General features: G+C 40.7%; 1 protein-coding gene across 3 annotated transcripts; it reads right to left on the bottom strand.

Annotated features, from left to right (window-relative positions):
• Nucleotides 1–22: 22 nt before the first annotated feature.
• Nucleotides 23–20,669, bottom strand: ptpn6 (protein tyrosine phosphatase non-receptor type 6). 3 transcript variants are annotated; one of them, XM_049024706.1, is made up of 17 exons: nt 20,461–20,669; nt 19,104–19,221; nt 18,639–18,664; nt 16,887–17,009; nt 16,534–16,728; nt 13,126–13,309; nt 5,712–5,828; nt 5,355–5,489; nt 4,546–4,642; nt 4,310–4,389; nt 3,291–3,437; nt 3,064–3,195; nt 2,745–2,899; nt 2,581–2,648; nt 1,419–1,570; nt 1,166–1,236; nt 23–400 (listed from the first exon to the last, which is right to left on the bottom strand). In XM_049024706.1, exons 3-17 carry the CDS (start codon nt 18,644–18,646, stop codon nt 298–300), a joined length of 1,767 nt encoding a protein of 588 aa, XP_048880663.1. In that variant the 5' UTR covers nt 18,647–18,664; nt 19,104–19,221; nt 20,461–20,669; the 3' UTR covers nt 23–297. The 3 variants fall into 3 exon arrangements, with proteins under 3 accessions (XP_048880663.1, XP_048880664.1, XP_048880662.1); XM_049024707.1 differs by lacking the exon at nt 20,461–20,669 and adding an exon at nt 19,569–19,736 and having other exon boundaries at nt 19,013–19,221; XM_049024705.1 differs by lacking the exon at nt 20,461–20,669 and adding an exon at nt 19,569–19,735.
• Nucleotides 20,670–20,870: the final 201 nt, after the last annotated feature.

Here is a 20,870-nt window from a genome sequence, read left to right as displayed (position 1 = left end):
GGATAAACGATTTTTACTATAGCAGTGTTCACACATCTTTATTTGCAAACGCTCAACCCACAACTCCACCGAACAATTACAAAAAGCATAAAATGCCGTAATCATCATATTTGTGTCTGTCCGATACAGTCTTAATTTAAGGAAAAAATGCACCTTTAAAACTACTGAAAATAAAATTGTTTTAGTTTGACAGATTTCTCATATATAAACTGTATTGACTTTGAAAAATATATATTTTTAACACTCATAAGTGTTGGGCTTTAACCTTCGATCGGGTATTCGTCACTTCCTTGGAGCCTATTTTTTCCGCACAGAGCCGCTCTTCTTCTCTTGCGACTTCTGCTTCTTCACGTCTTTCTTTCCTTTCATGCCCAGATTCTCATACACGTCTTCCTTATTGCTGAAAGTAATGTAATGTTTTTGAATGCTCAATTTCAATTACTCTGCCACCTGCAGTAGCAGCATAATAATAACAATAATAATAAAATAATAATAATAATAATAAATAAATAAATAAATAATAACAATAATAATAACTAGCACTTACGGTTTAGGCTGCCCATTCAGTTTTAGGGCAGGAAAATAAATAATAATAAAAGAGAAAAATACTAAGAAAAACAATAAGGTTCCATAGCACTTTGTGCTTTGGACCATTATTATTATTATTAATATTGATATTAATAATAATAATAATAATAGGCCAAGACAATAGTCCGCTGGGTATGATTGCGGTCTCATGTCCCACATGCTCTTTGTATGTGTGGAGTAAACTTAAGCTAACTGGAATTTCTAAATTGCATTGTGTGTCTGAGCCCTTGCCCTAGATGTAGTACAGTGCAAACTGTTACTCTGCCATGGGTCCAGTGCTGCCTGGGATAAGCACAAGGCCTGTTATGACCCTGCCTGGGATAAATGGTTACAAGATGGATGGAAAAATGAAACTAGTGTTTGAGTTTTGCATGTGAACTTTGACAGACAAGGAAATGATAAGATATGAGTACATTCTGGCCAATCATGTGTACCCCCCCCACTCAAGGCAGAAACACTGCACAATGTCTAGTGTGGCTCCCATGGCTGTGACCGGGGGAATGTTGCCCTGAGTGGAGCACTGGTGGGAGGGGCCGGTGAGCCCGGCATGCAGTGCCAGTACGGCGGCTACCCTCACTTGGAGACTTTGCGGCTGGCTTTCTGGTGCTTCGGCTGCAGAGACAGGTTGCCGTACTCAGTCTCGAGTTCCTGAGAGCAGGGCAGAGACACTGATGTTAATGGATGAACTCTTTTGCTAGCTATCCATTAGCACATAGTGCCTTTGGAAGAAAACAATCGCTTCAAAGCTAGAACTTGTGTACTGGTTTCTGCAGAATTTTTGGCCCGATTTATTTTCCAGCCCTTCCAGCCTCCCCCCACCCCACCCCCACCTTGCTGGCATGCAACTTGGTCTTTGTGGTCTCGATGTACTGCAACATGGCTAGGTAGATGAACTTGTACTGAGCCTCCGTCTGGACCATGCCAGATCGCTGGTCCCGCACCATCAGGATGGCCTTGGAGATGTCGATGTCACAGTCCATGCCTATGAGAAGTCAAGATCAGTATCAATCCCAGGTGCTCAGCCATCAGGCCTCTTCTGCCACCAACAGTGGAAAATCATGCAACTGGAAGTATTTTCCTTGTCTAAATTTATGTGGTATTGTATGTTATCAAATATTAAATGCTTCAGGTACAGAATGTCCCCAACTTACAACTGGGTTCCACTCCAACAAACAGATCGCAGGTCAAAATGGACGTACAACAGTGGGACAAATTAAGAGACCATAGCACACAATTTTGTTTCACTCATTTCTCAATTTATGGGTGTGTGTCTGTATGTATATATATGTGTGTGTGTGTGTGTGTAACTGTAGCCTGGCTCTTCTCTGTTTCCCATTAATGAAAGATCTCTTCTTTGCTTTATTGGACTTCAGTCCTGCTTCTAGGAGCCTGATATGAACTGTCCTAGCAGTGCAGTTCATACCTGCACTTAATGTTTCCCATTCCTTTGGAAAGTCACTTGACGTCATCCTATGATTCATGAGAAACTGTCAGATAAATTAACAGTCATCTCTGGCATTAAAAAGTAGTTCCCAGTGTCTCCTGCTTCACCTTGTTCCTGTGTACTGATGTCTTAGAAGTTTGGAACCTAGAAGCAACCTGCTGCTCAGCGTAGCCTTCTGATAGCAGAACCACGATTAAACTAGGATTTAATATGCAAATTCATTTAAACAAGTAGAGTGGTCTCATTTTTTTCCATGGCTGTATATCGGAATAGGAAAATCGCTCTGACCTTCAGACTGAGACTGGGAGATGTGTGTGTGGTTGAGATGGGTGTGCTACCATTCAGGACAGTACTTTCCAGAGGCAACTATTGTACAGTAGTGTAGTGCTGCCTTGCAACACCACCCTCATCTCTCCACCCAAAATTAATTTTTACATATATTAACTTAATTAAAAATAAAATTAAAACTTTGGTTGCATGTGCTAGCAAGTGGGGGACAGTATGTATTATTCAATATTCCACTGGAAAAAAACATACATGTACACTACCTTTAGCATCAATGATGTCTACCAACATGTCAATGACCAATATGGTTCCAGTGCGACCAATTCCAGCACTGAAAGTCAACAGAAAGATATGAGATCAGAAGGGATGTTAACGTCTAACACATCCTGATGTGTTGCCGGCATGGGCCACTAGGTGGCTTATTCACCTGCAGTGGATGATCATGGGTCCAGCATCGTGGAAATCCATCTGTTTGGCATTCACTTGGGTGAGGAAGCTCAGCACCCCGCCTGGCTCCTGGGGCACGCCGTGGTCTGGCCAGCTCAGGTACTGGTAGTGCCAAATCTGGCGGGGACCATCAGACTGCGACAGGGTGGCAAGTCAGAGAATTAGTCAGCATGAGCCATGCTGTGTGGCCCATCAGTTGACGCACAGCCTGCTCAGTAACATATCCATCATACATCTGCTTGTCCTCTACTGGCAGGTAATTGCATTCATTTGTAAATGTAAATCAAAACAATGGGTACCTGGTCCAACGGTGAGATCTGAAGTACCCGAATCTTGTAGTCGGAAGCGTCTCTTTCAGACAAACATGTGACCAGATATGGGCCAGCCTCCTTGGAACCTTCCAATTCGGGCCAGTACGGCACGCACTTGTTCTACATGGGAGCATTAGAGGAAGAGGTCATGCGTGGATGTCAGAGAGACCTTCCGGTTCCAGCACAGAAACCGCGAAAACAGAGGAGGAACTGACCCGGCCCTTCTCCACCTCCCGCGTTGTCATGACGATCACTCGTGAGCATTCCTGCCACACCATCTGCCAGAAGTCATTCACGGTGGTCGCCAGACAGCCCTGAGTAGCGATGTACACCTTCGGGTTCCCAGTGTCACACATCTTATTCTAAACAGACACGGAAGGGTAACGATGAAGATGGCCGGTTAGAGCCACAGAATCACAAAAAACGCACAGTTCTTCAAGCAGCTAATTAAAGTTTGGCTCAAAAGATTGCCAATAGCACATATTAGCTGGCCATATTCTTCAGAAGAAATCGACGGAATCAACATTGTTTTGGCAATATGACATCATATAACGTGCAATCACGATGGCGGTGACCATTTTTGGCACCGTTTTGCTCTCATCCCACTCACTGCCCACGACTGGCTGACGTAAATGTAATGCCGCGGGGTTAGTCAGCGCAACTAACTATGTAGTTACAGACATGCTTTGAACTACACTGCGCCTATCTTCAAAAAGTATAAATTAGTATGTGTATTTATATATTTCTGTTAGTAGTAAATCTCATAGCCATGTGATATTTGCCATGGAATATGTGTTTTGTTAGCGTGTAACTGAGAGTGTTGTGTAGATTGTTAACTTTCCTCTCTGGGCCATTGCTATTATTAAACCAACAATGGCTGCTAATATAAAGAACAACTACTATTTTGAAAGAGCTGTTTATGAAAAAAATAAAACCACTCACTGCAATATACTATTTTGCACACTGTATATGGGTCTGCTTCATCAAGTACATTCTGTGTTTTCTAGGTTTGTGGCATGACACAGAATGTACAAGGTGGCAGTGTTGTTTTAAGTATGCAACATAATTTTCTTAGACATATTTGATTTCATTTTGTGTGAATATCATTTAAAGTATACAGGCACCTTTACAAGCAGACACACTGACCAATTACAAATTCCTAAAAAAAAACAATAATGGAATTGAAATCTGTCAATAGATTTTGTGTTTTGAAAAGGAAACAATGAAGACTGACCTTCACGTAGTTGCTGTTGATGTAGTCAGAACCAACAATGGTTGGGTCACGTGAATGCAACACCACCCTCGTTTCGTCAACTGGAAGCAATGGAGTGGAGGAGATCAGTAAAAAGGTTAACTGACAAGTATGAAAATTATGATTACAGTTTGTGAATATGTTTATTTTCAAATACATAATAGTGAAGCCTTTCGTATTGGTTCGATACAAGTCATTTATGAAAGTATCATTCTTACACGGAAGGATATTCTTGTATCGGTTTTTGCTCTTGTTTTCTGGCCTCATTCCCTCAATTCTGCTCTTCTTTACCTTGGCTTCATGCTTCTGCAGAGCCTAGATTTCAAGCAGAAATTGACAAAGAGATGAAGGCTTTCCCTTCAGTGCAGGCCCAAGGTGGCATGTCACTGCCAGCACATGCAATGCAAACACCGGCCACTAGGTGGAAACATAAGACAGGTTTGTCTTTCTTAAGTGGCGTCTCCTGTCAGCAGACGTTCCGAGCCCTGTCTGTCTAAAGAGGAGAGAAACACCCATTTGCTGCGGCGGGGAGAAAATGGCTGCCCAATACTGCAGCTGCAGAACAACGCGAACAGTGAACTGTTTCGTTAGTAAAACAAAGAGCACTAAATTACCTTAAAAGTAGTCATGTTCGTTGATTTTTTTTTAACTCACTACATACCACTACTATATGCTAAACTAAAACAAAACTTCTTCGAAATGTTTTTTATCCAAACTTCACTTACTGAAAAATGTTTGTTTTTGATTCCAAAGATATTTCACTAAGACACTAAAGACTTTGAAGATTTTCCTTAGTCGAAATGATAAATATTCATCAAGGGGGAAAAAAAAATGAAATGCAAAAAATAGCCTTATTTGCACTCCAAACACAAATCCAATGAATGTTTTGTAGCATAATATTCTGAAATGATCTTTGTTCTAATACAATGGTCATAAAACATGATATGTTACTGGCCTTTTTAAAATACCATCTAATGCAATATTAATGCACTTCAATAGCCTCCCACAAAGATTTCGCTCAACTTACATCAAACTCCTCCCAAAAGCCTGCTTTACTCTTCTTGTCACCGTCTCCACTGTTCTCGGTGCCCGCCGCTGTCTGATCCAGCACCTTGACTCGGTTCTCGATGTCTGACACGTTCACCCTGGTCGAGTAGTACGGCTGACGAAGGGCAGCGATGGAGACAGTATGATATGGGGAGGGGGGAGGGTGCAGGAACAGGCAGAAAAAAAGCACGACTGCCACACACATACATGTACATTCAGCTCCAAGTTCAATCTGAAAGAAAGACATGGTTCTACAGCAGCAGAGCCTGCCTTCCCTGGGATGCTTAAGTCAACGGTGCACCTGAGAGTCTGGACACAAGGTTGCGCTGATTCTCACCTGCTTGAGGAAGACCCAGGTTCCTGAAAGCTCTTCAATACCCTTGCGTTTATAGTGTTCCACCAAGTCACTCAGGGAATCGAATTTCTCTGATCCCCCCACTGTGTATTTATCATTCTGGGAAGACAGACAGACACATATAATATAAACACACTAAGACATTCATGCTCATGGTTTAAGAGGAGTGTGATGTGTGGCTAAGTGGGCTCCCATACTGCACTTGTGATCAAAAGAGTGCCTGTTCAAACGCCATGGTCAGAAGAATGATGTTGCCTTTGGGCCTGTGATCAAGGCCCTTAACCGTATTCGCTCCAGAGACTAGCTGACCCTGTTTTCTCAAAAAACAATGTGTCACATTGGATACCTTATATTTATTTAGCAAACCCTTTTTTTCAGCGAAGTACAGGTGAGAAAGCAGGTTCAGACAATCCCTGGAGTAACTGGGGCTTAAGGACTCAAGACCAAAGAAAACCACTCTGGAAATCATGGAATTTAAACCAGCAACCTTCTGGGCACAGAGCCACACATCGCTCTCATGCATTGGTGCATTTTATATATACATGTGCATGTTATATACATATATAAGTCACCGATCATTCGTGATTAACATTTGTTAAGTGTGCATTGTGTAATTATTTCCTTGCACACACACACACACACACATATACATACAGATATGTGTGTGTGTGTGTGTGTGTTTGTGTGTTTGCCTGCACACACATACATATTTTTAATTTAAGAATTTAGCATATATATTAGGGCTGAAAATTGATATTAAAAAGATCTCGGTTTTCTGTGATTAATTGCGCCTAATATCATTTATACGCCTAACTATTTATACACTGAATTCCCAGATTAATGTAGAATTAACACAGGAGGGAGTATAGGACAATATATGTTAAAAACTCGTTATTGTAACATAAATTTTCACTTATGAAATTACTTTGAAGATGGACTTCATTGTCTAAACTGTCAATCTTGCCTGTGGGGTAATCCGTTTTGTTATGTTACCATTTATTTATGAAAAATAATAATGATAAAAAGTTTTTCATCAAATCTAGGGAAATAGTTACTGAGATGACAAAAAATGTAAAAAAAAAATGGCCAAAAAAATCTCAGTTCTGGTACCTCTGAAGAGAACAATCAAACTTAAACTTAAAATTAATTTGAGTTAAAATTTGTAATAAATGCAAATCAAACTAAGGAAATATATATTTACAAAATTGGTTGTGTTAAGTGGTGGACAGCAACAAAGTATATTTACCCGAGTACTGTACTTAAGTACATTTTTCGAGTATCTCTGAGTATCATTTTGTTTTAGATAACTTTTATTCTACTACATTTGAAAGAGAAATATTGCATTTCTATGAAGGTTCTCGTTCCTCATTACTTTGAAGCCATCTTCTGAAATGCGATAGGTTATATTGTGTTTGTTTCATGTCAGCTGAAAGCGTGGTGTAAGGCAGTAACAGCTCTCCCGAGATTTTTAAAGTTAATGCACATTTGATAAGGTTCTTATCTTTACATTACCTATTCGCCAAGCTATTTCCATGATGTTTATGCAAACAAAACGTGCATCATGATGCTAATTCATTTTATTTATACATAAATTTTACTTGTGGTTTTAAATATAAAATTTGGTGAAACGATTTCAGTTGGTGCATCTTTGAACATTTTCAGCACGTTTTAACAATGCCACGGCAATACTGATCACTGAGATAATTTTGGTCACCATAATTGTAATATTACATTTTCATATCATTACACTGTCAGTCGCGTTCAGTGTTTGTGCTTCATTTTTTTTTTTTACTTTTTTAAATAGTTGAACTTCTGAATGGTCATAATAATGGCTACTACAAGACGATAACGACAAAGCTTTCTCAACAGAGCACCCATAGCCATATCTTAAGTCCATGTTTTCGATTTTAGAAATTTAAAAAGATTTGCATTGTTTTAAATGTCTGCTTTGTTTACCGTATAACTTAATTAATGGCTTCAAAAGCTTCATGTCTTGATTGAGAAAGCAGGTCGAGACAAGTAAACATTTGTCTGATTCCAGTAAATATTTTAAACAAAGTTGTCTATGTTTGTACTGCTTTCAGTTTTTATGTTGTGGATGGTCAAACGGATTTGCCCACCAAGTTGGTTGGGACTGATGTTATGTCTCAGCTGGATTTCGAACTGACTGGTTCCTGAATGAATTTATTGAGTCATTAGGTCCTGTGAATGCAAAAGTACATTTTCTTTTTTTTGTTGCCGTAATGTCTTGGCATTAAAAAACAAAATCAATTTAAAGTTTACCTCCCCTGCTTTTGCAAGAACGTCACATGCGTTCTTCAGACACCCATATTTATTTTCATCCTTGCTGTTTAAATAACTCCTAAACGGATTTGTCAGAAATTTTTAAGGATGTCTTTTGCGTCATAAAATTACGATTTTTTTTAAAGAAAATCACATTGCCATATTCGAAAATAATCATTAGAATTTAGTGAGACATTGTTGACACACCACAGCACACAACAACGAAATGTGTCCTCTGCATTTAAACCATATGTGACATCGTAACACAGCAGGGGCAGCTAACTCAGCGCCCGGGAAGCAGTGCTTGGGGGCGGTATCTTGCTCAGGGTACCTCAGTGGTGTTTTGCTGGCTGGGGATTCGAACCTAAAATCTTTCAATTACAAGTGCGCTTCCCTAACCATTAAGCCGCCACTGTTCCCAAAAAAACCCGTCTGCGCAGAGGATTATGGGAATCAATCCCGCTCCACCTTTACCTTCCCACTGCGACTCATAGTAGACATGTGAAAATATTCAAAATTCCTTGTCATGCTCTCCTGATCTTGTATCTAGTCTTCCAACCAGATCGCACTTTAAGCTTGGGTCTCTTCATTTGTCGCATCCATTACTATTACTTTTATATTGTTCTTCGTATATAGTTAGTTTCTGAGTTCGCAACTTTTTTAAGACGGCTATTGTGTTTAGAGGCAGGCTATCTGCATAACCAATCGACAAGAAACATCATACACACAAATCAGTCTTTAACAAGGAAAGTTTTGCTTTGCATTTTAGGGCTGGAAATTTTGGTACTGATACTTGACCGGAAGTTAAAAGAAATTGGAAAATATCCTAAGTAACGTACTAAAAGTACGGTATCTGGTGCGGTGGACAAGCATTCTTTGACCATGAGTCTATATACTTTGACCCAAATAATGGAGTTGTGTACTTTGTCCACCTCTGGTTGTGTTGTATGCTTTTCTGTGACATGTTTGCTTAAATTAGTATGGCCCAAATCCAAACTAGGGTGCGTTTCCCAGAAGCATAGTTGGTAACTATGTTAACAACTTGCATAGTCTGAACTATGCAAGTATGATGCAGGTGTTACCCGAAACCATGGTTCGAACTATGGAGATAACGACATTGCGAACTTACATAGTATGATCCATCGTTAAACGACACAGGTGATTCCCAAGACCATAGTTCGAACGAACGTTCACATACACTGTCATTAAGTTGTGTAGTTCTAACTACAGTTCTCGATGAAATGATTCAAAATAAACTATTACCGAATATAACTGCTTTGACAATAGAATGTGTCTAGTGAGTTGGTGGTGTTGTCGCAAGTTGTTTGAACAAAGCAGTGTTCCTATCATCAAAGTACCTATCATCGCAATAATTATTACTCCTGCACCGATCGCGATGACTATACTGAAACGATTTATCATTCAGCCCATAGCTTATGCACACAGTATTAAATAGGGAAGAAAACAGCAGACATTTTTTAAAATGGGCATATTAAAGGCTAAAAATTAATCAATAACTTCTTAATCACCGAGAGCTTTCGTTGCAATATGAAATAAAAAAAAAAGACATTAACACAGTGATGCTTGGATACGTAGTACCATGTTACTGTTTCAACGCTGAATTATACTTAAATGTGTTGAATTGTGGTCAGGGTTAAATTAGCGTTGAAACCGAATTGATTTTTGGTCAGATTTTCAATATTGATGGTGGTAAAACCTTGATTCAATGTTGATATAAAGTGACTTTTTCAACACTGAAAATAAGATGCTGAATCAGCATTGATATTACTGAAAATATTCAGCATTACATCAATTTATTAACAGGAATGATAAATAAACATTGATTTATGGTGGGTTCTTCAACATTGAATCAATTTATGCTCAGGGATGATAAATCAACCTTGATTTAGGGTGGGTTCCTTAACATTAAATGAATTTATGCTCAGTGGTGAAATCAATAATGATACACGCATTTGTCTTTTTAGTGTGTATTAATTATAATAATATACAAATTATAATTTCACCGTATTTGTCTTAAGAATAATACTTTAATTTAGACAACACGCGTTGGTTAATTCAGAGAAACCGCAGTAAAACATGCAGGCATGAGATGGACGCGTTCTCACGCAGTTCATCTGGCGGGCTTCTGGTTTAAACTTTGCCGCGAAATATATGCGAGTATATTTTACTTTTTTAAAAGGATAAATGTATCATGAATGTTTTATTTCTTAAATGGATGTTTGTAGGTTTGTATCGCTGCCCTATTTCAAAACTTGTTCTTTTCAACTTGTGTTTTTTCACGACGAATTCCGCTAAGGGCTTATCAGTGGTAGTAGATGTTGTCTTCGGTCGGCATTAGGACTAAACGATTAAATATTGTTTTTTTATTATTGATCTCAGTGTTTTAAGTAGATTATGTATTTTGTTTATGGTCTTTTATTTCTAAGTAAATATTGTCCACGCTGTTTCCATAAGGTTAGCTTACAGTGTACCTGCTAATTATAATATGCTAGCTTTTCCTAGCAAGGGTGCTAATGCTGCCTTCACGCACCATCTCCGATAAATTCCCGAGTTTAAATATCATTCGATAGCGCCTTCGTTTGCACATTTCTGAGACATATCGCCATGTTGAAGTGTGTCTCAAAGCAGAAAGGGCTAAATGGCAGTGGAATGTTATGCCACCATGAAACGAGCAAACAGCAATGCAAGGTCACGAAACTCCAATTCCACTTTCATATCCCACAATGCGTTGCAGACAGGAAACAGAACAACGCGAACAAACAGGACAATGTATTGCCATATAAATGCAAGAAAACAATTATATAATTAAAATAAAATATTTCACATCAAGTGACATTAATGCGACACGCGTGTTTCTTAATGTTACGTTTTTGAAGACTCATCGCAATATTCACAAGCTAAATAGACATGCCAATGATATTAATCCATTTTAATTTTATCGCGCGATCGTAAGATATTAATTAGAAGAGTATACACCACACGGCAGAAATTGTAGCTAAGATTTTGTGTGTGTGATGAACTCTAAATAAAACGTGTACAAACCTCAACGAGTATGATAAGGGCACGACACTGTCGTCTACTCGCAGCAGATACATTTTTTTTTTCATTTTCATAAACCTCGTATTATTTCTTGAGGGGGCCTTTCCGTCACAACATAACACATTTCCTGAACAAGGCAGGGCGAGGGTGAGTCTGTCTCAAATCTTTCTTTCAAAAATTTCATTTAGTTTTAGTGCGTAGGGCCTGTTGTAAGGGTGACAGCCTGAGTGTACCTCATAATGAAGGCAAAGTGTCACTTTCTGCCCACTAGAATACATGAGGTTACACATTAGGTTGCTACAGCAAACTAATCGTTAAAAATATCGAAAGAAAGAATTATATTATTGAATTTTTTTTAGCAAAGCAACAAAGCCATGAGAACCCAAGCGGAGCAGAAATTAACAATAAAACCCGACGGAAGAACAAGCAGAGACAAGGAGAGGAGCATCATTTGTGGATGCTAATGAGAATGAGATAGACCGCTAAATAGAAAAAGGAAAGTTCAATGCAGATGAAAAATCTGATTTAACCATAGAAATATTCCATTGTTGTTTTTTAAGTGATAAATTGAGCATCCTGTGCCATATTTATTACTTAAACAAGAAAGATTTCTGGTTCGAATCCCTGACCAGCAAGGTACCGCCCCCAAGCACTGCTCCCCAGGCGCTGAATTAGCTGCCCCCTGCTGTGTCACGACGTCATATATGTGTTAAATGCAGAGGACACATTTTGTTGTTGTGCGCTGTGTGATGTGGTGTGTCAACAATGATCACGGATCACCGAATTCTTATCGTTGTTAAATACCGATTTTTGTGTATGACGTTAACATGCTCTTTATGAGCTCTGACACCTCAGAGTTTACATGGGAGTGGTATACCGCATGCATTTGCTCTTATGTATTCAACAAGGAGATAGAAACACTGTTTAATCTCGACCGTGTGGTAGATCTAAAATCTTAAACCTGGCAAGCTGCTCTAAAAACAAGCAACCACAGAGGCGCACATGAATGACTATCACAGATAAAAGCCTTTAATAAAATAAAACAAATATTGCAAAGTATGATTTTTTTATCCAACATAAATTCATATCTGGCGATTTTTTAAAAATGAAATAAACCAGGTAGCATCGGTTACCCCATGAATGTTTTGATTTTAGCACTGATTTGTTGTATTCTGTGCAATGTCATAACCTAAACTTAAACGTTGTTTACAATCAGGCAGGAATATTATGCGTCTCTATTAAATTCCGTGCTCATACGATTATCTCATTTGGGTAATAACATATATAAATAAGGCATTGAGTGTTTAAAATTAACGCCATAATTTCCGAACCCAAATATATTATATTCAGCCAAGACTACTTAAAATCAGAGAGATGTGGGTGGTATTGTTGTTCAAACTGTCCCCTTATGGGATAAGCAGTTATGGGAGATGGACGGATGGATAAACCCAAATGTTTGTCATATGGAGTTGCATTATGGGCAGAGAAAAAGCAGAAATGAAAAAGCAAATTATAACACTACATACATAAACAGGGTTTGTTTGTTTTTTTGGATCCCTTTACTGGGAACTGACAGTTATTTGCATAATTTTCTAAAAGCTGAATTTCTTGGCCCATTGTTTGCATGAAGGGATTTGGGTAAAACTGGAAAGACGACATAATACATAATGAGCCTTAATTTAATCAAAGCCCCCTCCCCTGTCAAGTCTGTCATTCTGCTAGGAGACTTCCAGAGGCTGCTGTAGAGTCTGTTGAACCCTTTCCCAATAGGGATGGGTGATACTACTTTTGTTTTGAGGATGGGGGTTTGCCAGCAGATATTTCCCTAGTCGCTATTATCGGCCCCGAAAAATCTTCCCCTTTCTCCCTCTTTATGGCTGACCCTGCCTGGTAGTAGTTCATGTGCTGCTCCCACAAATACTATAAATATTTAAATTACCAGGTTATTTAAAAAAAAGCATATTTCTTAGCATTAGAATTGATTCTCAAAATGAAACATTCAGAATGGAAAGGATGGATATTTCAGTATTGATCGACGCATCTTTCTGCCTACCTGGCATATGATCTTGATGTGGGAGACCCTTCGCTCCCCACCGGACCCCAACTCGTCAGTCAAGGCAGATAGCACGAAGTCTCCGGGCTTAGAGAGCGACTCGCGCACCAGGAAGGTCCCTGGTTCTTTTCGGCCCACCAGCAGCTTTTCTGCGTTCGAGCCAGAGAGGTGCCCATGGTACCACCTGAGGGAGAAGGCAGGAGAAAGCAAGGATTTAAGTGCATGGGTGCTCAGAGGAGGTTGAAAAATGTAAGGAAACAACAACCAGAACAGAAACTTCCGTAAAGGATTTGCAAACTGGCCTTTCAAACATGTACAGTTACACAAACATTGAAACATGCCTATAAGCACAATGAAAGCTGTTATATGGTGTAAGGAAACTAAACTGCAATGGAAAAAGTACATTAATGATTTGCATAACAGGCTTTTTGGGGGTGAGTCCATTCTACAGAAGTATAATCCACTGTTCAGAAGTATAACTTTCATAAGAGGCATAAGAGTAGTATTATAGAAAAAATACTACCAACATCAAATAGACTTTTTCTTGGGCTTCCATAGAAAGACCACGCTTTCTTCATTGCCTTATGATTTAAAGCTACACAGGTAGTTTTGTCATTGGTTAAACTACAAGCACAAGCCTTTGAAAGCAAATAGGCCTGTTGTGAATTAATATGCAATTTGGTGCGGTGGCTGTTTATGCACAGTTACGCTCACGACGTCTGCGTGTGCCGTCTAGGGCTCGACACTGTTCACACACGCCATGTATTTTTCATCTAAATTTAGGCTCAGTTCTCTATTTCTTCATCTGGGCTTCCTGTACTGTGGTCGGAAAATTTTGACGGCGGGATTTCTTGACTCAAGACAAGTATTTATAACCCGAGACCCCCCCCCCCCCCAACACACACACACACACACACCTATCTTTTCACACCAGTCTTTTGGCTCTGCAGCATTTTGTAGCTTTCCATGAACTGCTGACCGTTGCCCAAGCATTCATTTTATTTTTTTAATCCAATAAATGGGATTATGAATATGTTGCCAACTTCATGACAGCACTATAATAACTATTTACATGCATTTGCGGCATTTAAAAACTGTCCTATTTCTTTTATTTAGAAACTCTTACAAATTTCATTTCAAATTTGAAAATGCATTTATATAACTTAGTTTTATAATTCATTCGTATCTGTATTAACTCAGTTTCCACCAAAAAAAACAACGACACAAGAAATCTTTGTTTTTTTCTTTTTTGTGAAATTTAGTTGGTTGAGTTTAACCAGCTAAGCAGCCTTATAAATTTCAGACATGTTCTTGAAACTTCCATGGACAATCCATCCAGACCAACAGCCAGTGCAAGGAATGCTACTATATTTTTAGTAATTAACAGAGCGCTCGGTCTGACTTTGTGTACTACAAAGCAGTTCATTACATGAGAGGGTCCTCAGCCTAATATAGCCCTGTGCTATTAATGAAGCGTGCATGAACCTCCTTACATCCCCTTGTTGACACTGAATACTGAAAACCAATGGCTTCAGTCTTTCTACACCGATCTTTAATTTCGCCTAACAACATAGTTAGGATTTCTCATCTCCGAGTTTGTATTAAAATATTCGGGGCTCACCACCGGACCTCTCCATGTAGACCAGGCCCAGGAAACACGTCGTGCTGCACCCAAAGAGTGAGCTTCCCACCTCAGTGAGGTTATGCAGAGAATTCTAATGGACATTTTCATCAAAATACATTTTTGCCACACCTATGGTATTCAAAAATGTAGCCTAACGTCATTTCTTTTCTCAATCTCTATATGGACAGGTTGGTGATCCCTGGACAGGAGAGCTTTGTTGATGATACCTCAAAATGATCATTAAAAACGCATTTCAAGCATATCGGTGGCAGATATACTTTTAAAGGTGCAAACAGATGTTACCGGTTCCTCACAAGTTACACCAAATAGCTTGAAAGAAGGATAAGCTGCGGGAAGCTGTGAAGCTCACCACCTCCAGCACATTATTGTAAGTTACGCTGCTTTTCTCCATTTATTATTCTTTTACTCTCCTTATTTGCAACTGTTGCAGAATTATTCATGTATCTCGTGTGTCTGATCACAGTATCAGGTTTTTCTGCATTTCTGCTACTATTTGTCTTTCAAAATGCAACATCCCGCACCAAATTTCAGTCCTTTAAAAGCCATTTCAGGCAGTTAAATTCAGTGACAGAGTGATATTAAACTTGGTCTGGTAGATGAGGAAAACTGAATAAGCGAGAGAGCGGTTGTGGAGAGGAAGACACACAGGATCTGGTCATTGCGCTCAAAAGTGTCAAAACTTAAGTTTCCAACCGCACTCAGAAAGGGAAGTCGGTGCAACTGAAAGGGGGAATGGGGGGGGGGGGGGGGGGGGAGTGCTGGTGCACACTGTCCTGTACTGGCACATAGCCTGTCAATACCGGAAAGTCCCATTGTTCATTTTTTTAAATTCAGTATTACATAAGATGTTGAATAAAGGGTGGATGGTGGTGCAGTGATTAGCACTGTCGTCTCACACCTCTTGGACCCGGGTTGGAGTCTCTGCCTGGGTTACATGTGTGTGGAGTTTGCATGTTCTCCCCATGTCGTCATGGGGTTTACTCTGGTTTCCCCCCACAGTCCAAAGACGTGCTGAGGCTAATTGGAGTTGCTAAATTGCCCGTAGGTGTGTGAGTGTGCCCTACGGTGGGCTGGCCCCCCATCCTGGGTTGTTCCCTGCCTCATGCCCAAAGCTTCCAGGATAGGCTCCGGACTCCCCGTGACCCGGGAGGATAAGCGGTTTGGAAAATGAATGGATGGATGTTTACTAAAGCCATATATGTTAGCAATTGGTAGTTAATGTTAATTGCTAGTTAAACTAATTCCGAGTTGCCTGACACTTTGGCTTCCTCAGGACCACATTCCGGTCGGTCCAGGGGCAGGGATGGGTCAGATAAACATGGCCTTCTGCATCCATCTATCCAAGCTATAAATTTAGGGTTAGAGATGCGCGTCAGTGTATATTCACCCGGGACGTCCCTGCCATTCCAGCAGCACAGGCAATGATTAAGTTCTGCGAGCAGCAATTTGTTCACCTTCTAAGTAAACCGACACGTGGAGAAAACACCAGAGAGATAGAAGAGGTCCATGCCGGTGAGAGATTATGCGGTAGGTCATCTTTCAGCATTTGTATAGATACGGTAATGTTATTGCTTAATGTTAACAAGGCCATTACAGTTAACGAAACCCGTATTATGTATTATAAATACATATTTAATAATAAATCAGCTATCTGTGGTAGTCTTTGGTACACCTGAATGTGTTTGTAGTTTTTTATTTTAATGGCAGAGCGGTGTGGCTGAAGCATCAGAATAGATGTGCGCAGGAAATGTGTGACGGGTCACCTCTCTGTGGTGGGGTCGGAGCTGTTCAGCGGGTACTTGAGTTCGATGAGGGTGCCGTCCTTGTCCTGCAGGACGCCGTGCTCTGTGGTGTAGTACTCCACCAGCTCAGACAACGTGGCAAACTTCTCTCCCCCATACAAGTCGTAGTAGTCACCTGTATTCTGGATACGGATGTGGGTCACAATGTCGTCCACCCTGCGGAAAGGAGGATACCTGTGTCACCACATGTCAAACCACCCCAGGTCCCCCTCCTAACATGGTGATATGTGCGTTTTTAAAACCTTGATCACTGATCATGTTCCTCAAGGGAAGACAAGGTACAAGGGAACGGGGCGGGGGACGTCGGTCCTGACCTGACCGAAAGGGAGAAGTCTCCCTGGTTCTTTTTGCTGGGCCGGGCCAAGAAGCTGCCATGGACTCCCCTGACCTTCAGCAAGGCCTCAGCTTCCAGGCCGGAGATGTTTCTGTGGAACCACCTGTGATGCACAGAGGAGTGGAGCTCAGACCGGGCCATACGGTCGCTGTGCCCCGCCAGGCTACACTGTGCCCATTCGCACTTCACAGCTGTGGAACATCCTGCTGAACATTACATTGGCCACATCCCTGCAGCGTGCAGCTGCTCTTATGCGAGGAGCACGGCAGGCTAGATCACAATCAGAAGCCTTTTATTCATTAAGTATTAAAAGTACAAAGGACTTCTTCTGGTGCAGGTAAACGATATAAAGTAATTAAACAAAATCAATATAAAAATGTAAAAAAAAAAAACAACAGAATAAAAACAACACCAAGAGAGAAATGGAAATAAAGGGATATTAATAAATCAACATGTAGATGTTTAAATATAGGTGATACAACAAGGTGTAGGGTGCAAACAGCTTTGGGGCACATGCAAATAAGCTTATAAACTCAATAAAGGAACACCATTTGCAGTGGCTGACAAAGTGATGAAAGATTAACCCAGGTGCAAGTATGCTTTGAGCGAATACGCCCAAATAATGCTTTTTCATTCGCAGAGACCTTTAATCAATTATCAATGAGATCTAAAGTGGAAAACCAATGCCACTGGTAGAAGCTCTTTTTAAATTTTATTTGTTATTGAAGTCACACTTACAGTGGAGAAGCACATGTAAGAGCTTAAAACTCTTTTTTTTTATGAATAAAATGTATTTTGTGCTTAATTCAATTTAGATTCCAGTAAGAAAAAAAACTTATTAAGATGCATGTATTAGTGGTAGCTTGTTTCTCGATTCACCCACGGCTGTTAATTTAAGGACAGAAATTTTCCATAACACAATATTGGTTCCTCAAACAACTCGCTTGGTTTAACTTAAATTGTGCGTGTTCATTTAGGCAGTAGCTAATCCATGTCCATTAATTAAAAGCTAACCCGACTTAAAACGGTACAGCAGCCTCCATCCCGAAAGGTTTGGAATTGCCAGTCTGTTTCGTATTCTGACTGACCGAAGGCAGTTTGAATAACACAAAGATAATATACAAGTTCCCAAGCACTCGTCTGTTCACATTCAAATATTAACACTTGTGAAAACCAGGTTTAAAAATCCAATTGAACTTCTTGGTTTCTCCAAAATTACGATGTAATATCTTAATTAATCTACATTTTAGAAAAGTGCAGTTTCACAGTAGTCCTGAGTTGCGATCTGATAAGACTAACAGACAGCTTATACTGGTTATCACACAGGGCATGAGATTAATCGCCATAAAAAAAGTCAAGTGTTGTGATATAAATCAACGAGTAAATGGAAAGATATATAGTCTTGCTAACTGATAAACAAGCGAGTTTCAGCCCCATTCTAAGCTCTGCATGTCTGTTGTGTTCATCCTGCAGCTCTCTCCCTATATTCAAGCACACGCATGCAAGATGCCCTTGAAAGCAAAATGTGCACAAACACACGACTGCAAACATCTGCCATGACGGGTCATGCAGAGTAAAGCAAGCAAGATGGCAAGCAAAAAAATAAATAAATAAAAAGGGGGAACAGAAAGGAAGTGGAAAGGAGAGAGGGGTTACCCAGCAGAGAAAGAAAAGACCAGAGTTTAGAGAGCGTGTGCACCTCTGGGGGAGGACACGATGATTTCAGACTTACCGAACCATTTTCTCCTTTCACTTGATCTTAGACAAAACAGAAATGGGATTTCTTTGAGACTTAAGCACACGAAGACGCCAATGTGAAGAGCAAAGACAGAAATTTCGGCTTAATAACATGGGACGACACAGTACACCGCTTTGCTGTAATGCACACGGTTCATCATGGCTCTCTGAGCTGTAGCTGTACCTATCTGGCAAAAAGTGACGTATTCATGATTTAATCAACACCGCATCTGACTCGCATCGAACCCAGGTGGCTATCCCTAAAGCCACGGGCACTTTCCTCTTTCTTCTTGTGTTATATATCGAGCTCTAGCCACTTGCGCCTTTTGCTCTATTCCTCTGCCCCAAGCCTCACGTTCTATCACTCACCTCCATCCTTCCGCCCTCCTATTACCCGCTGACCTCGCCCATTCCCTCTACCTCTGCCCTAAGAACAGGAATGTGAAATCTAATGCTTTACCGTCTCCACGGAGCAGCTCTCTGTCCGCCGTTCGGAGCCCTACTCCTCTCGTACCTCCCTCCGTCTCTCCGTCTCTCTCTTAGGCAGGCTCCTTCCTTCCTTTTTGTGGCTTTTCTCACTAAAGAGTGAAAACAACACATACAGTAACAAAGAGACAAAATGGCTGACGGCACAGAAGTGACTTTCTGGTTAATCAGTCTTGTATTTTGAATGTATTTTGCATTTATTTCCCTTCATTTGCTATCTAGTCCTTATTCCTATATTCTTCTATCTTCTGTTGAGGTTTCTTTTGGTGTTCCTGTTGCTGCCATAATCTAAGAACACCGCTATGCTGTACTACCACCCATCAGAGAGAGCGAGCGAGACCTGCAAAGGTCAAAAGTGAAGCGGAAAAAAAAACAGGCATGGCTACAGCGCAAAAGTAAATGATAAATCCAGCAGCTAAGGTCCAGCAAGGAAAATCACCTCGCTTAGCCTAACCATCCATGACGCTCTCTGCTGGCTTCCACATACACACGGCCCACCACCTGTCAGTGCTTCTTGCTGGTCCCATCCACCAGCAAGGCTCAGTGGCTATTCCCAGGTAATAAAAGCTTGCTGCTTTGATCTAAAGCAAAGTTCATCTAAACAGATAACTTCCTTATTTACCAGGGCTGCCCTTCCCCTTGGGTATTTTGTTACATATGTTTGTGAGCTTGCCGTCCTCCATGACTTCCTCTTTATTACAAACGGCCATCAGGTTTTCGGCCTTTGTTGAAGAGCTCTATGGCATTAATTCTGTACCTTTCACAAAACTTGCAGACCATAAAGCATGTATCTCAGTGTATGACTACATCTCCCATAATACTAAAACAAACACAATGGCTGTACAGTTGAGGAAGAATAGGAAATGCAGTCCATTCCTCCTCAACAATCAAAAGCCAGCCCATATCTTGCAGGTTCCTCTTTCTGCTAGGTACGATTAGAGATAATACATTTATTTAATATGCTCAGGACATACAAATGGTAATTCAAATACCGTATTTGTCAAGCCATGCTATGGTTATTCAAGTAACAGCAAAAAAAGATATTCATTCAAATTCACATTCCAAAAGGGAATTTGAATAGCAAACAAGCTTTCAGCACCCTGGGCAAAGGGACTTTGTACAGGGAATTGACAGCCGTGGAAGAAGGCTGTGTCTATCCAGTTGTGCCCTTAATTGACTGGGTGCTGGTTAAACAAAATGTACTTTCCCCCTGAATCGCGGACGCCCCGTTCCTATGCAGGGTGAGATATGTAAACGGGGGAGGGTCACACCCAAATATCCTCACCCCCCAGGAAATACAAGAACAGAACCAGCAAAGAGGAGCCTCTCACCCAGGCGACACGGTAAGCTTCTCCTTCCTCTGCACTTCTTTCCTGGGAAGGACTGTGACCCTCTTCTCTTCGTGGACACCCTGTTACATGGGGTACCGCAGGAGGTCTGTTTTCACTGCCAGCACCCAACTGCCCTGCAGGATCCCCAGACAGTTTAAGCAGGGCCCTTCCTTTGCTGTCATCCTTTATGCCTCCTCCGATAAGCTATCTGCTTGCTAAATTGCGACCGCCCCCCCCCCACCAAACTTCCACCCTATAATTTCCTGCAATTGCTCCGTCCGCCTGCTCTCTAAAATGAGCCTGTTCCTGCCTGCTCTCATTCGCTGTGAGCCGACTCCTATGACAACATGCAAATGACGCGTCGTCATCTTTGTGTACACAAACACGCACACTTTTGCTAAAGCACCCCT

The sequence above is a fragment of the Brienomyrus brachyistius genome, chromosome 9 (assembly GCF_023856365.1).
Source record: "Brienomyrus brachyistius isolate T26 chromosome 9, BBRACH_0.4, whole genome shotgun sequence".
Taxonomy (NCBI): Eukaryota; Metazoa; Chordata; class Actinopteri; order Osteoglossiformes; family Mormyridae; genus Brienomyrus; species Brienomyrus brachyistius.
The sequence above is the reverse complement of the archived record's forward strand: the minus strand, read 5'-3'. Positions and strand labels throughout refer to the sequence as shown.